This window comes from Megalops cyprinoides, chromosome 4 (assembly GCF_013368585.1).
Source record: "Megalops cyprinoides isolate fMegCyp1 chromosome 4, fMegCyp1.pri, whole genome shotgun sequence".
Taxonomy (NCBI): Eukaryota; Metazoa; Chordata; class Actinopteri; order Elopiformes; family Megalopidae; genus Megalops; species Megalops cyprinoides.
In genome coordinates this window covers 11220875-11235735 of record NC_050586.1, presented here as the reverse complement: position 1 = coordinate 11235735, position 14861 = coordinate 11220875, and the positions used below count along the sequence as shown (strand labels likewise).

At 41.8% G+C, this 14861-nt stretch overlaps 1 protein-coding gene across 1 annotated transcript; it reads left to right on the top strand.

Annotated features, from left to right (window-relative positions):
• Positions 1-798: 798 nt before the first annotated feature.
• On the top strand, positions 799-13302 carry LOC118776616 (annexin A4-like). The gene is made up of 13 exons (XM_036527073.1): positions 799-894; positions 3341-3394; positions 3987-4074; positions 6211-6305; positions 8551-8664; positions 9077-9167; positions 9369-9448; positions 10540-10596; positions 10704-10797; positions 11184-11279; positions 12084-12142; positions 12347-12469; positions 13093-13302. Exons 2-13 carry the CDS (start codon positions 3386-3388, stop codon positions 13150-13152), a joined length of 966 nt encoding a protein of 321 aa, XP_036382966.1. The 5' UTR covers positions 799-894; positions 3341-3385; the 3' UTR covers positions 13153-13302.
• Positions 13303-14861: the final 1559 nt, after the last annotated feature.

The window sequence follows — 14861 nt, the reverse complement described above, 5'->3', positions numbered from 1 at the left end:
TTGTATGTCATCAACACGGTGACAAAGAGTACGCTCATTCTAATAAAGGTTGAGGAATTACCTCCTGGGTGCCGCACGGCAGACTTCCAAGAAAGAAAGGGAGGCAGAAAAACTGGATGGGTGAAAAGAAAGTAGCTTTGAACTATTTGAAAGTTGGCAGTGCTGGATACAGTTATAAAGTCCAAAAAGTGAAGCAGAGAAGCTGCCGCTCCAACTCTTGTGATATCTGGGGGACTCTGTCTTATGATGAGCTCACACCTGTTGGCTGGTCAAGCATTACCCAATGTAATGTGTTGCAGCAACAGCAGCTCTTGCCAAAACACTCACTGAAAAGTAGGGCGCATTTGCATAGAAAGTTAATTATGATCACAATGTTTAAAATGAAAGCCTGCACAAAATTATTATTGTGAACCCAACGCCATGAACGGACAGGATTACCATCAATCAGTCCGAGGGTTTCGATTACTGATCCAGGGCTGCTGCTTGCTGAACACCTGTCCAGTTTAAGTACTGTGCTTTGCACAAGCGGTATCTATCTCCAGGCTCGAATAGACTTCATTAATCCATCTTGTCCGTCTAAGATAAGGGTGCATGTAGACGTAATTTACGTGTTCCAAGAACCTCATAACGGGGACAACAATAATCTATGGCCGTTACGTATTGCAGCGTCTAAGTTTTGATTTGTTGCTAGCCACGGTCTCCAAGTACCACCAACTTCCACGCTAGCAGGCAAATGATTACAAGAGGAAATGAAATTCGAGACGTCAACGCAACACACCCACCCAGAAATACTCATAAAATCCGGTGGTCTACCTTTGCATCCTGCTCTCTGCTTTCCCCGTGCCCAGAGTCCTGCGATCGACGTCAGAAAAAACCGGTAGTTACAACTGCCAGGTGAGTAACTAACTATTAAGACGGATATGCTTCAAAAATGTAGCAACACTACTGCACTGGAAAGATACAATGCTAACTTTATAATACTGCAGCTAGGGTGTTAATGCAAGTAGTTTTCTTTGGAGAGAGGGAGGGAAACTATACAGTAACCGCGACTTATGCACGTCGATTGCAAACATGACATCTTAACTATAAAACTAAGATGACAGTTGGCTAAGTACTACTTGTGATTAGTAAATCTGTGCGTACTAGGAAGGAGTTTTGCGTTTCCAAAGCAAAACTGGGAGCGGTCCAGGCACTTGGGAAAAGTGCAGATTAATACTACACGGGCATTGTTTCCGTTGTTTTTCCACACCACTGTCTCCGTAATTCGCCATTTTTATTGTGGCTCTTATGATCATCTAAAAATTCGACATCTTTACATTAGAGTACCGTGCATTTTAATGATTTTGATGCGACGCTACTGTGTCACATGACCGCTCGATTGCTGTGCCATACTTCCGTTATGTTTTCAGTGGTAGTGCTTGTTGGCATCTGTATCTCTTGTTAAAACGAAGTATTACTGTGTTCCTGTTTTTAGTTTACACAGTTCACTGGCTCAGTGATCCGAGCGCCATTACTTTGACAGTTCCAACCCCAGCCCAAAAAAAACATAAAGCAATGTTGAGTTTGTTACCTTAAGTGAAACATAGTGACTTTAGTAAAATCCGTCCGTATTGTATCAGCATGCCTCATCCTAACGCAGAAATGAATACTCGTTTGTAGGTGTAATAGTATTATTTTACTCCAATAAAAATTCAGCTGTTTATGTCATTTTTTAAGTCTATCAATGCATTAAGTTGACTTGGATGTGGAATGGTTCCATCCTGACTGAAGACTGTTACTCGTCGGTACTCATTGGAACTCAAAATTTGTTCAGGTATCATTGTCCTGATTTGTCTTCAGTTCTGAAGTAGCATAGCATTAGAACACGTGCGTTTGACAGTGCCTTCCCAAATATTTTCAGCCCCGGTAACTTCATCTCAGAAACCTGTAACTTTATATGTTTCTCATGTGTTGTATTCTACAACCTGTTCCACAGCAGGGGCAAATTTCATTTTGTGCCGACTATATAAAATGACTTCAGGCTGAAAGAGTCAAAATCACGATGGCAGGGACAGTTAAGGACCCATATTAATGCATTTTCAGCTTAAACCATAAAGTAAATGTAAAATAAATGTCAACTAAAAATGTTCCAAGCAAATACAGTGTAAAGGTATGCCTTTTACCTCAAGGTGGTCATATGTGTGGAAAAATATTGCGTTCCAGATAGTGTGAACTTCATGAATACTGAAACCCCCTCTTTATTTCAGTCATTGTTGACAATAAGCTAGTGATTATTCATAAATTCAACAGATAGCATAATTAATCGTAAAATTAAAGTCTGTAGTGTGCGGCAGGTTAAATCAAAACATGTATTGTAACTAAATCTTACAAAGATATGTACCACATATCTTCACGTCCATACCAATTAAATTGGTGAGCTGTTGGTAATCCATATCTAATATGTATCTTAATTTATCATTGCTTTAATTAAATGTGGGGGAGGTGTGAAAAGTTCACGTTACAGAGAACAAGTTGACACGCACATAAGCTGTTCAGTGGGTCTTGTTTCCAATTCGACCACTTAACTTTAAAGTGAGTGCTCAAGATGTGATGGCCCAACTCAATTTACTTACTTTTCAAGTGATTTATGAGCACCTTTGTCTTGTTCACATATCACCTTGTCCTTCTCCTCATCACTCATTGTCACACCATAATCAATCATTTGATTGAAAGTGGGAAACCCCCAAGGCAGGAAATTGATACTGGTTCCACGTGTTGATTGGATTGGATGTGAACATGGTTAGTTGCTTTAACAGGTAAACCAATCTTAAAGGGCAAGGCAAGGATAGAGCCCTGTTCACCTGCCTATTGTAATTACAGGTGAACCTTGTGGCTATCTAATAATGAAAATTGTGTGGGAGAGCCTCATAACATGCACAGAAACAGAAAGCAATGTTTTAGAGCTAGGTAGTGCCGGTGAAAGTGAACTAAATATCTTGCCATAGTTGCTATTATTTCATTGTTATAAAAATTCTAAAATGATTGTTCTGTTTGACTGAGCTCTTAGATTTGAGTTAGTAAGTCACTGTTAATATCAATATACTCATTAGCCTCCATTTCAACTGCAATGTGTGTTTTTTTTCTTTCTTTTACTCAACATTTTTTGTATAGATCGGTGCCTGCTAAACTCACAATGTTGTTCACAAATCAGAAGAACCTTGGAGGTCAAGGCTCCAGTGCAGCTTACCTATGCCTAAAACTTGTGAAATATGTGAAACATTCTTTTGAGCGAACTATAGGCAAAATCAGCACTGTCTACAGCAGTTACCCAGACCAATTTGTCCTTTGTTTGCTCTTTCAGTTATCTCTTCATCTCAACCTTTGGTACACGCTTTCTTTTGTTACCATGGCAACGGTAAGTCCCCTCCACGCTTTGTGTGTGTTAATGTGCCATCGGGTCTTTGTATGCCATTGGCATCACCGGATTTAAATGAAGACTTAACAGTCACATTGGTCTCTGACCTCACTGTCCAACTTTGTCACGCAAGAGTGCATAGCACGTATGGATTGATAATAGGTCTCTTTGAAAGTTCAAAGATACCTGTTATTTTAGGTTGCGCTGCTCTGAATATTTTGTAAGGATGCGCTGCTTTCTCTCTCCTGTGAGGTTTGAATTGAAAACACTCTTATATTTGTTTCCAAATATTGCAGCCCCGCTACACATAGGGGCAGCACGTGCTGACCTCTGGAGTGGGTCAGAGTGAGCCTCTGAACTGAGGAATATTCCTTTCGTGGTCTTTTTTCCATTCAAAACAATGCCGTACCACACTCTGACACACGTTCCAACGTTTTCTCAGTCAGTGTTTTGTTCTTCTGCAAGACACCCGAGCTGTATATGCTGAATATGCTGAGGCTCTGAGAGTTGTATTGCCTCTCTTGGAGGCGTCGCTGTGTGTATACATATGTCAGTTCTGTGGGTTGACGTGTCACTTTGTGCGTCCCCACAGAAGGGTGCTCGCGGCACGGTGACGGCAGCGCCGGGGTTCAACGCGGAAGAAGATGCACAGAAGCTGAGAGGTGCCATGAAGGGGGCTGGTGAGCGGCACCGTCGTGTCTGCTATAATAATTGTCGTTAAAGTATTGTGAACTTGGGCTCTGTGTGTGTGTGTGTGTGTGTGTGTGTGTGTGTAGAGCATGTGCGCCGTGTGCATGAATGTGAAAAAGCGAAAATATAAAGAGTGAGATTAACATCAGTGTCTTCCTGTCTTTTGACACTGCACACACTCACAACACGGGCACTTGCTGAATGGCAGTGCTATTGTACATGGTTAGCAGGTTCAGGCAGAAGTACATCTATCCTTTCTGTTTTTCTGCAATACTCCCTCCCTGTTTTTTCCACTGTGGCCCATTTATACTGGACTGTGAGTCCATGAATTCCTGGGCAATTCCTTTCCTCCCATTTGCACAACGCCACCCCAGACCTGGATTTGCAAGTCAGTGGAATATACCTTTATCTCAGACCACTAAAACCCTTGTGTATCTCTGACTTCAGGCCAAGCCCAGTCACCTGACATGAGCAAATCGATCACATCAGGGTTGAGCTTGCTGTAGGTTTGGCCCGACAAGTTCTGTTTGCATCTCTCTGCAACATTCCAATAGAAGTATCTCACTCCTTAGTGACCTCCTCTACTTTGCCAAAATGTGCTGTCATTCTCCCCCATAGCTGTTGCTGCTTTTGAGTCCCTAGCAGATAGTCTTGTCCAGAGAAACAGTTTGCATTAATTTCAACAATGCAATATCATTCAGTTTTAATTACACAGATATAGCATGGACAACAAGTGCAACTGGCGATTTCTGACCATTCCCCCTGTGAGGTGACCCACAGGCTGTCCCTAGTGGTCAGTCCATAATGCTGACAAAGCATCAAGGCATTGTATTTATTGTAGCTGGATTAGCATCCGTTTCAGTACAGTAGATCTGGGTGCACACCAACTCCAGAATAAAGATGACCAGGTCTTGGACATAATTTTCCCTGTGGGAAATTTTGAAATGAAACAGACCGGTAATTTCAGAGATATGCTTGTGGAAGGATGTAGACATGCATGCTTAGCCGAATATCACAGTAATTTGAAGGCAGTTTATTGCAGTGCAGGTTAAACACAAGCAGTGGAACATAACCAAATGGCGAAATCATGGCCTATGAGATTTGCGTAAGCAAAAGGCATTCAGTTAAATTTGAGCGGTAGGACTATTAAATTGCTGAAAATGAGAAGTTTTGCTTAAAGAGGAGACAATGAAGATTGATAAATGACCTGGCATTTCATTATGCCATCGGGAAGCTGGAGAGGAGAGACTGAAGTACTTGTTACATGTAAATGTAAGTACTTAGGTGAGAAAACGGAAGAGCAGAGTCTCCCTGTAGAAAATTAGAAGATAACCGCCATAGAGAAGAGGAAGATGAAGCTGAAATGGTTATAGCTTGATAATAAAAGAGGAATAGAAAATAGACCTATTTTATATTTGCTTACACATTATTATTTACACATACATTCACTTTATTGGAAACAAGAAATCCCCCTTGACAGCTGGGTCCCAAACTTGGGATACTGTGAAACTCGAAAAAAAACTTGTTTTTCTCATAGTGTGAGTGGATCAGATTTTGGTACGCTGATTTATTTAATGGATGGTAACAGATTCCACTTGATTCCAGTGTGAGGCGCATTTAAAGGAGACTGTATACTGGAGACCATTGTAGCAGGGGTCACATGTCTATCATGTTGCTTGGTATATAGAGTGGCAGACAGAGGCTCCTTTATCGGAAGAAAATGAGGTTAGTTGGATGGTGAAGGAGGCAGCACATTGTGATCATGCAAGGCAATATGAGAGGCCAGGCTGTAGTGTGTCTATTAAGGCGTGGTCTATTAAGGCCATGCCTTAATAGACACACAGACTTAGTCTTTGACATACAGTTTAATGTGACCTTATAATAAGATCAGGAATATGCTATGTATACAGTAGCTTCATTTACAGTACTTTGAATCATGAAAGACTGGTGGTTTTCAATACTGTAAGAGTAACCATGCTGTCGTTGCATGTTATGACAATGAGACATTGCAAGTCGAATCATCTCCATTAAAACAGTTATGTTAAAGCTAACCTAGATGTTGCTGTGTGTTAAACTGTTTCAGGTGTACAGATAGTATGGTGATAGTATGGTGATTTTTCTCTCAGGCACGAATGAGGCCACCATTATTGAGATCCTAGCACATCGCAGCATCGAGCAGAGGCAGCGCATTAAGGAGGAATTTAAGAAAACAGTGGGGAAGGTAAGGACCTCTTGGCATGGATATGCACGCTATCCCACTAATACCATATATACTCTACAGGCTGTATTCTAGTGTGCATTCCGTTTGGAACTGGTTAAAAATTTGGTTGAAGTTTTTTTTTTAAAAAATAGCTGAATTAATAATTGGCATAACTGTTACAGTAAAAAAAAATCCTGATTTTGTAAAAAGCTATGAAAGGTTATGGAAGAGTCATGTTTTGTGACCACTTTGGGTGTGGCTGAGGGTGTCCAGGGAGCCAGGAGTACAAAAGCCACTTTGAGTACATGCACAATCCATGCCTGATAAATGTACCAAATGGGGGTGAATGAAAACATGAGGTACACAAGAAGAAAGGAAAAAATGTGATGAAGAATGTGATTGACACAGCTTCCAAGCCAAATTTTACCTGTGATTACCTGTGTGTTTAATTTGTTGACTTTTGCATTGGGAGTCAGAATAACATAGCATAAGCAACTTTAGGGAGGGCCTGTAAGTTTGGCCCCGGCTACCTGCTGGGTGTTCAGGTACCAGGGAGAAAGTCAGGTGGTGACAGTGGTGTCTGTGTGAGGGACACCATTGACTGTAATGGAATGAGACCATCTCCTTTTGGTGTGGAAGCCCTCTCATGAGGCATTAGGAGTTGAATGATTTCCTGATAGAGCCAAAAAAAAAGAAAACTGTCAGACACTGTCCCCTCTCCCTCACATGATATGAACTGGGGGTTAATAATTAAGTCTTATACAATGATGGTGATTGTAGAGAGCACTGGGTGCAGGTTTGCCAACTGTATATCGATCGAGTCAACACCTGCCTTCACCTGGCATGATGTCACTGCTCGTAAAAGAAAGAAGATCAATAGCTGGGACAATGCAGTGTGTGTAGGTACCAGTTTAAAAGTAGGAAGGTGAAAGGAAGAATGGTTATAGAATAACTGACTTTTTAGAGTGTACGTCAATACATTATTGATTTCCGTATAATTACTAAACCAGCTCACACACTGTCAATAAGGTTTATCTCGTAGCACTGAACTTAGAAGTTCAGTTATCAAATTAATGGTAAGATATTAACAAAAATGACTGAATGTGTGGAGTGTCTTACATTTCTAGTCCTGAGGACCCAAAGTGGCTGCTGGCTTTGGTCCAGCAGAACCTGCAATTAGCCTGATGTAATGAATTCTCATTCAGATTTGGCATCTTGACGGTAAATTGCCCCAAGCACTTTGATTCAAGCACTGAAACTCGTAGATTGAGTTAGTGTGGAGTTTTTCCTGCTCAAAGCGAGGAGACTAGGAACATGATAGTCTGAGAGAGTGGAGAGGCTTCAGAAGAGAGCAGCCCAGCTGTGATAGTTCCCAGACCAGGCCCACAGATGTACTTAGATGAGACCACTCAAACCCCTCTGTCACACTGAGCACTAAATGAGTCAGTGTTTTCCCCACACACTGTCTCTGTACCAAAGCACCAGACAAAAGGTGTCAGCCATTCCAGCTTATTCCAAGTGTCCCTTCATTTTTCCACACCCACGAGTCTCTGCCCCTTCCTGACTCTCTCCCTCTTTAGCTTTCAAGATATCTGCCTAAAGATAAGAATATTACACTACCTGCGTTCCTGTCTCATCGACCTCATGCCCCATATTTATGGTCAGAGTCACCATTGATCCACCACTACAAACATCCCATGTCACACATTGTTTCTGTGTCACAAAATGCGGGACACATTGTTTTCAGAGAACAAAGGATCAGTTGTAATTGTACACCATGGGGGCAGAGTTTGAGCTGAAGTGAGGGATATACGTTATCAGGGTGGGCAGAAAGTACAGCATATAGCATGGTGTGAGTTTTGCGAAGCCCTCATCAATCACTAATAAACTAGACATAGCTTTTAATTTAACAATCCGCTTAGAATCAAGTGAAAGAAGAGGCTCCATGAACAAAAGAGTTTTTCCAGATTAAAATCAGCATGTTATGTTCATACCAGAGCTCATACCAGACCTTTATCAGACCATGCCTGTTGTGTTGGCTCCACAAATTGTACAACACAGAAAATGCCATTGAAAAGCATCGTTGGATGATACAGTTTTACATAATGAACTACCTACAGCCTTGTATTTCTGCCTGAGGATGCTAATACTGAATAAAAATGCCAACCACACACACATTATTGTGCATGTTCTGGGAGAAAAGCAGAAAACAGGGACTCACGAGGCTGTGTGTGTGTGTGTATGTGTGTGTGTGTGTCTCTACCAGGACCTGGCTGATGAGCTAAAGTCGGAGCTGACCGGGAACTTTGAGAAGGTGGTGTTGGGGCTGCTGATGCCTCCGGCTGTGTACGACGCCTATGAGCTGCGGAACGCCATCAAGGTCAGGGGGTCAGGGGGTGCCGGGCCACCAGACATGCCATGATTTTTGTCTGAGATTAGCTCTTAGTCAAACTTTTCCTACTCTGTATTAGTCTATAATTGTTGGGAGGGGAGCAACAAGTTGCCTCAGGTATGGTAACGTTTAAACGAACATATCTTAAGTGTCATGTGTACAGAAAATCCATACAGCAAGGAAGTGCCTGCCATGCATACTGCACGCAAACAGATGGAGCCTTGCAATCGCTAAGACACAGAGAAGCAAAGCTAGACTGCTACACTTCATTTTCAAACCTGAATGACAGATTGTCCCTGGGGGGCCGTTGGCAGTGGTGATAGTGAAATGGGGCATCGGATGTCACCTCTCTGGAGTCGGGTGCTGATGACAGCACTCTCATTCTCTCACACACTGACAGGGTGCGGGGACAGATGAGGCTTGTCTCATTGAAATCCTGGCTTCCAGAACCACTGAAGAAATCAAGGCTTTCACTGCTGTTTACAACAAAGGTATGTACACTTCATTACACAGTAACATACCTTAGACTGTAATTCTCAGCCAAAAAATATGGATATTTCTGTTTCCAACCCAAATTGTCAAATGATGTGCAAAAGTACTTATACAAATGGGTTTTCGTAATTCACAGTACTTTAAGAAAGCAGGGTACATGTGTTTGTAAGTGCGGCATTGTGTCATGTTATGTTGTGCAGAATATGGGGAGAGCTTGGAAGATGATATCTGCGGTGACACTTCTGGAATGTTCCAGAGAGTTCTGGTGTCTCTGCTCACGGTGAGAGGATGCTCCTGCCTCTCGCACATACAGTCCCACAATGCTTTGCAGTGGCAACCCACCTCAGCAAAGATGGTTAAGATTCAGATGATATCCTACTTTGTCTCTTGGCATGTTTTGCGAGTCACAGGAAGACAAAATTTAGCTTCGTATTCATCTGACTTGGTCCTCCAGACAAACATTTCTCAGACAGGTCTCTAGAACATGATTTGTTGTAATTGGCCTTACTCGTTATATTTCACTAGGGTGTTCTTTGAAAAACTGAAAATCGTATACTTCAGTTTTTAATTGGATTTACATGACTTCAGCTTCACAGAAGTGCCTTCAAACAGAATTAAAATCAACTGCTAGACAAATGAGAGCTGTACATATTCCTATTAAGGTAAACGTCCAGAATTCTCTCTGCAACAGCCTCTCTGGCAATGTTTTATATGGGCAAATCAAATAAACCCTGAACATGATGAAGCTAGATACCTATGTTGCACATGGAGATCGTAATCACCTGGCTATATAAATGATACAACAAATATGTAATAAAATGGCTAGCTAGGTAGTTATATCAAATATCGTAAACAGGAATAGCATAGCAACACAAACATACTCAGCAAGTAACTGCTTGGCTGGATACAATGTTTTGTTTAGCTGACTACTTCATTAGTAATGAAATTGCACTATGATGACAATGCTTAGGACTGTTTTTTTCTTTGCAAAATATGCCCAGTGATACACTTTGCTGATAACCAGAAGACAACCTTGACAATCAGCAAGCAATGAACTGAAGAAATGAACAATGTAATGAGGAAGAATCCAGTCTTAAGCTGCAGTTGGTTCAAAACTGTATTGCAGTGTTGGACTGAGTATGGAAGAGTTTATGAAAACTGCATATATTTTTTGCTAGTCATTTTACTGCTGTTTATTTGCATATAGCTGATTATTGTCTTGGGTATGAGTATAAGTAAACCTTTCCTTCTTTTATATGTGTACTAAAACCAGTGCCATTTTGACACTGAAATGTAACATGCAAAGTTCCTCATCTTATTTTCTTACCCATGACCCATTGTGGTGACTGTGTCTGTGCTTTCGTTGAACAGGCGGGGCGGGACAATAGCTCTGCTGTCGATGAGGCTCTGGCCGTGCAGGATGCCAAGGTGAGAGAGCGTCCGGATAAAGCGAAGGACACAAGATGTCTCTGCTCTGAGGAGAGCAGTGGACAGCGGGGTCTTGACCCACTCTCCACTTGTGTTCCTCTGTACAGGACATATACGAGGCGGGAGAGGCTCGTTGGGGCACAGACGAGGTCAAGTTCCTGACGGTGCTGTGCGTGAGGAACAGGAACCACCTGCTCCGAGGTATCACCCCCACCTTACCCCGACATCGTCACTACAGACACACCCTCTCACCCCCCATGCTAATGTGACAGGCTCACTGTCTCATCTCACAAACATCACTGATTCACCACCTCACTCCCATATCTCAGTAACTTTGGGGACCAGTTATTGTTTGTTTGCAGAACATAGGCCACATGAATAGTTTGAATGTGAACAGACACTGGGAGGAGACAGGGAACATGAGACACACTGACACCTGGTGTCAAGCAATTGGATACACAAATTGGAATGCCTCATTTGGTCTCACTCGGCTTGTGATGTTCTGTATGGGCGTGCGGGGAGGTGAGTGCACCATATGGGGGCTGTATGTTCTCAGGCTTTGTGTAATGGTGATGATCTCTCTTTAGTGTTTGAGGAGTACCAGAAGATCTCTGGTCGGGACATTGAGGACAGCATTAAGAGGGAGATGTCGGGTACCCTGGAGGACATCTTTTTGGCCATAGGTCTGCTCAGGTTTCCCCTGCTTTCACTTTACACTTTACATCATGAAAGTTCTTTTTTATTCTTGCTAAAAACATCATGTTTTCCTCAAATGCTGGAATTAAGGAATTATTGACTGCTGCTATTCCCCACTCAAATTATTGTGCCTGATTCATTGGAGGTATAAAGTTGGGTGTTAAGCATGAGCTGGATGCCATCTCTGTTGCCGGAGGGTGTTGGCCAGTTTGTTGTTGGGTTACTCTGAAGTGCGTTCTTTGTGCTTGAAAGCTCCACTGCCTCAGAGAAATCCCAAGGGGACGTTGGGGTACTTCTAACACCGTAGACACTCAGTTATGTATAAAACACATTCTCGTTTCATCAGAGCTGCCCCAGGGCCCTCACAGAAGTGCAATCAATCTCCATCTTTAAAGAGCTGAAAGCTTCTCGTCTAATTAGTGAAAGGCTCCAGGGAGCCTCTTTTCTGTTAATAACATATCCAGTCAAAATACAGTTTCACTTGAGATCTTGTCTTTATAAAATCTTCTGTGGGGTAATGTTAACACTACAACTGAAATAGTTTCGGATCTGTAACAGAGCTTTTATTTAAAAAATTGTCTTGGATCTTCTCTGGGTCGTCCAGCATGTATTTGATTATACAGACAGAAACATTAGCTACAGCTGTGATGTATTGTAAGTATCACTATTAATTTGCCTCTACCTTGTTGACAGACTGACATCTGTCAATGTATTTGGTACACATAAAGAATCATAGTGTAACGTTTCTCTCAGTAAAGTGATTTGACATGTTGCCGTATTGTGTTTTACAGTTAGCTGCATCAGAAACAAGCAAGCGTTCTTTGCAGAACGTTTATACAAGTCCATGAAGGTAATTCAAATCTTCTTCAGATTTATTTGATGCGTATGTTGAATTTACTGTGCCTTCTGTTATCGTTTGAATGGGAAAGTATTATGTTTACCAGTTACAGTGCACTTTACTCCCCCTGCTGCCTGGGGAGAGTTAGTGCATCTGCCCATCAGAGTCTGTGTGGGTACAACAGCAGCTGACAGCATGCCGTGCTCTATTCTCCAGGGTCTGGGCACTACAGACAGCATTCTGATCAGAATCATGGTGTCCAGGGCTGAGGTCGACATGCAGGACATCAAGGCCCAGTTTCTCAAGATGTACAGCAAGACCCTGTACTCCTTCATTAAGGTAAGACACCTCTGTGGACCAGTCACCCTGCCCACTCTACTACCTCAGCACGCAGAGTTAGAGCATTCATTAAAACAGTTTGTAGACTTACAGGAAATTGTTAACAGTCAGAGAACCTGAAATGGATTTTTCTACCAGTGTTGCTTGTAACCATAAAGCATAATCCCTGGGTTACATTACTGTCTTATAACAGATGCTCTTATCCAGAGCGACATAGGTTACAATTTTGTCCATTTCTACAGCTGGATATCTACTGAGCCAATTCTGAGCTAAAGGTCTTGCCCAAGGGTACAGCAGCAGTACCCCAGCAGGGAATCGAAGCAGCAACCTTTCAGTTATAAGCCCTGCTCCTTACCACTATGCTATAATGCTGCCCCGCTGTTGGGTATTTTAGTTGTTAATTTGTCTGTTTATTTTTGGTTCAGGTAAGGTTTTAGTATATAATTCACAAGCTGGGTTTGGGGTCAGTGGATTATCCTGGATGATTCTCCAAATATTTGTATTCATGTAGCATCCACGAGTGTGAAAATCACCACTGGCCAAAAGATTGCATGGTAATCGCAATAATGGAAATCACAGCGGCAAATAAAAGGAAGCCTGTGAGTGCTGTTGTGTTTTGCTAGGGCGACACCTCGGGCGATTACCGCAACATCCTTCTGGAGCTGTGCGGAGGGGAGAAGTAGAGCTACAGATGAGCTGTGACATCTTCAGCCTCAGCCTTCATCTTCTTCCCACACTCCTCTTCCTCGCCCTGCTCCTCTTGGAGCCCTACATTTCATATATGACATGTTTGTTTAAGCAGCTTTTTTCAATGTTTGTTATGACAATAAAACTCGGAAGTAAGATGGATTTATCTATGGCTGTATGTTGTTTTTACTCAAAAGAATGAATGAAGAATACACAGATATACTGAACTGTACATGTTATTAATAAAATAAGGACATTAATGATTATAATGGGAAATAAACAATTCCTGTGGCAGTGTGTGCATAGGAGTTGCCAGCAAACTGCCTGTCAAACTGCCAAGACATCTGTCATTTCCAACATGACCACAGGATGGAGCCAACACTCCTTTATTGTGGGTGTTGGGAAGTTTTTTTTTCCCCAGGATGTCCTCTCATACAGTTCACTCTTTTTTATGTCCATTAATTTCACAGCATTCATGATCATGAAATCCTGGCTTGCTATCTTAGCCTAATGGATTCACCATAATACTAATTTTCTTTTTCCACTGGCTAAGGAAACAAACAAGTTTTGAAAGCAAACAGACAAAAATAACTCTTATTCAAATGCGTTCATATGTTCTCACTATCACAGGCAGAAAAGAAGCTTCAGATAACAAAGTCTGTAAATATCACAAAGAGGTCAAAGAAGAGTGCATGGTTGCATTGGTTACATTGGTTTCTTTGCCACTTATTCACATAGCAACACCAGTAACGCCATTCTAAACTGGATCTGAGGAAACAGGATGAAAGGTTTTGCAGTAATGTGAAACCTCACCCTCATTTAAACCAAATAATACCTTTAAAATAATCATGACTTGATTAAAAAGAAGAATTGACTTCAAAGTATGTCTTTCCACCAATCCTGAAATATTACAGTTCACAGATCAAAACAATATCTGGTACCTTGGCAGGTCTGAGCTTAATTAAATTCCTGGAGCAATAAACTACTGGCAACTTATTGCCCTGATGTAGGTATTGTTGAGACCTTCTTTAGAAGCTGTCTTTTGTGTAAGAGAGTCTCCTGTTTCTGCATTGTGAAATTGGGTGCATTGCATCTTTTCTGCATTGCGTGCCGTGCTAGATATTTTCCTTAAAATCTTTGGAGTTAAGCAGAATTTTCCCTTGCATTCTCATGCTGCCCGAATGTCAAGAGTAAGATGTACCATCAAATCTTGGATATAACCTTTGACCCCACTCTGCCCACAGGGACAGAGGCTGACAGCATGTCAGTCCAAGCAAGTGAACGTGGAACTACAGACCTGTGCATACAGATCAAGGGAGGTTTTTTGTGCTCAAACCAAAACAGAACCAGAAGTATTTGGTTTGACATTTGCTGACTCCTGGTTGGATTCTGTGTTTCTTTTGCAATAATCTGTGCCTCTAAGAGTGAAATCATAAATGTGAATCCTTAACAGTCCTTAATATAAGACGGCACACAATATCGCTATATGTCGGAGTGGTTACATTTCCCAAACCTTGAAGCCATGCAGCTTTGATAGGCAGACCAAGGGGTGATAATATACAGGTTTATATGTGATTCTATTTTAATTGTTTTTAAAATAGAACCACTGGGCCAAAGGAAGCACGTTAAACAAATAAATACAATGAAGAGAGGCAGTGATACCGGGCAAGGGGCAACTGTGAATGGACATTTACAACTGAAACTG

What these genes read in the sequence shown, in the direction of transcription:
- LOC118776616 (XM_036527073.1), top strand. An exon ending in CACTGCTGTTTACAACAAAG is followed by an intron (nt 9,168 to 9,368) that starts GTATGTACACTT and finishes TATGTTGTGCAG; the next exon opens with AATATGGGGAGAGCTTGGAA. An exon ending in GGACATCTTTTTGGCCATAG is followed by an intron (nt 11,280 to 12,083) that starts GTCTGCTCAGGT and finishes TGTGTTTTACAG; the next exon opens with TTAGCTGCATCAGAAACAAG.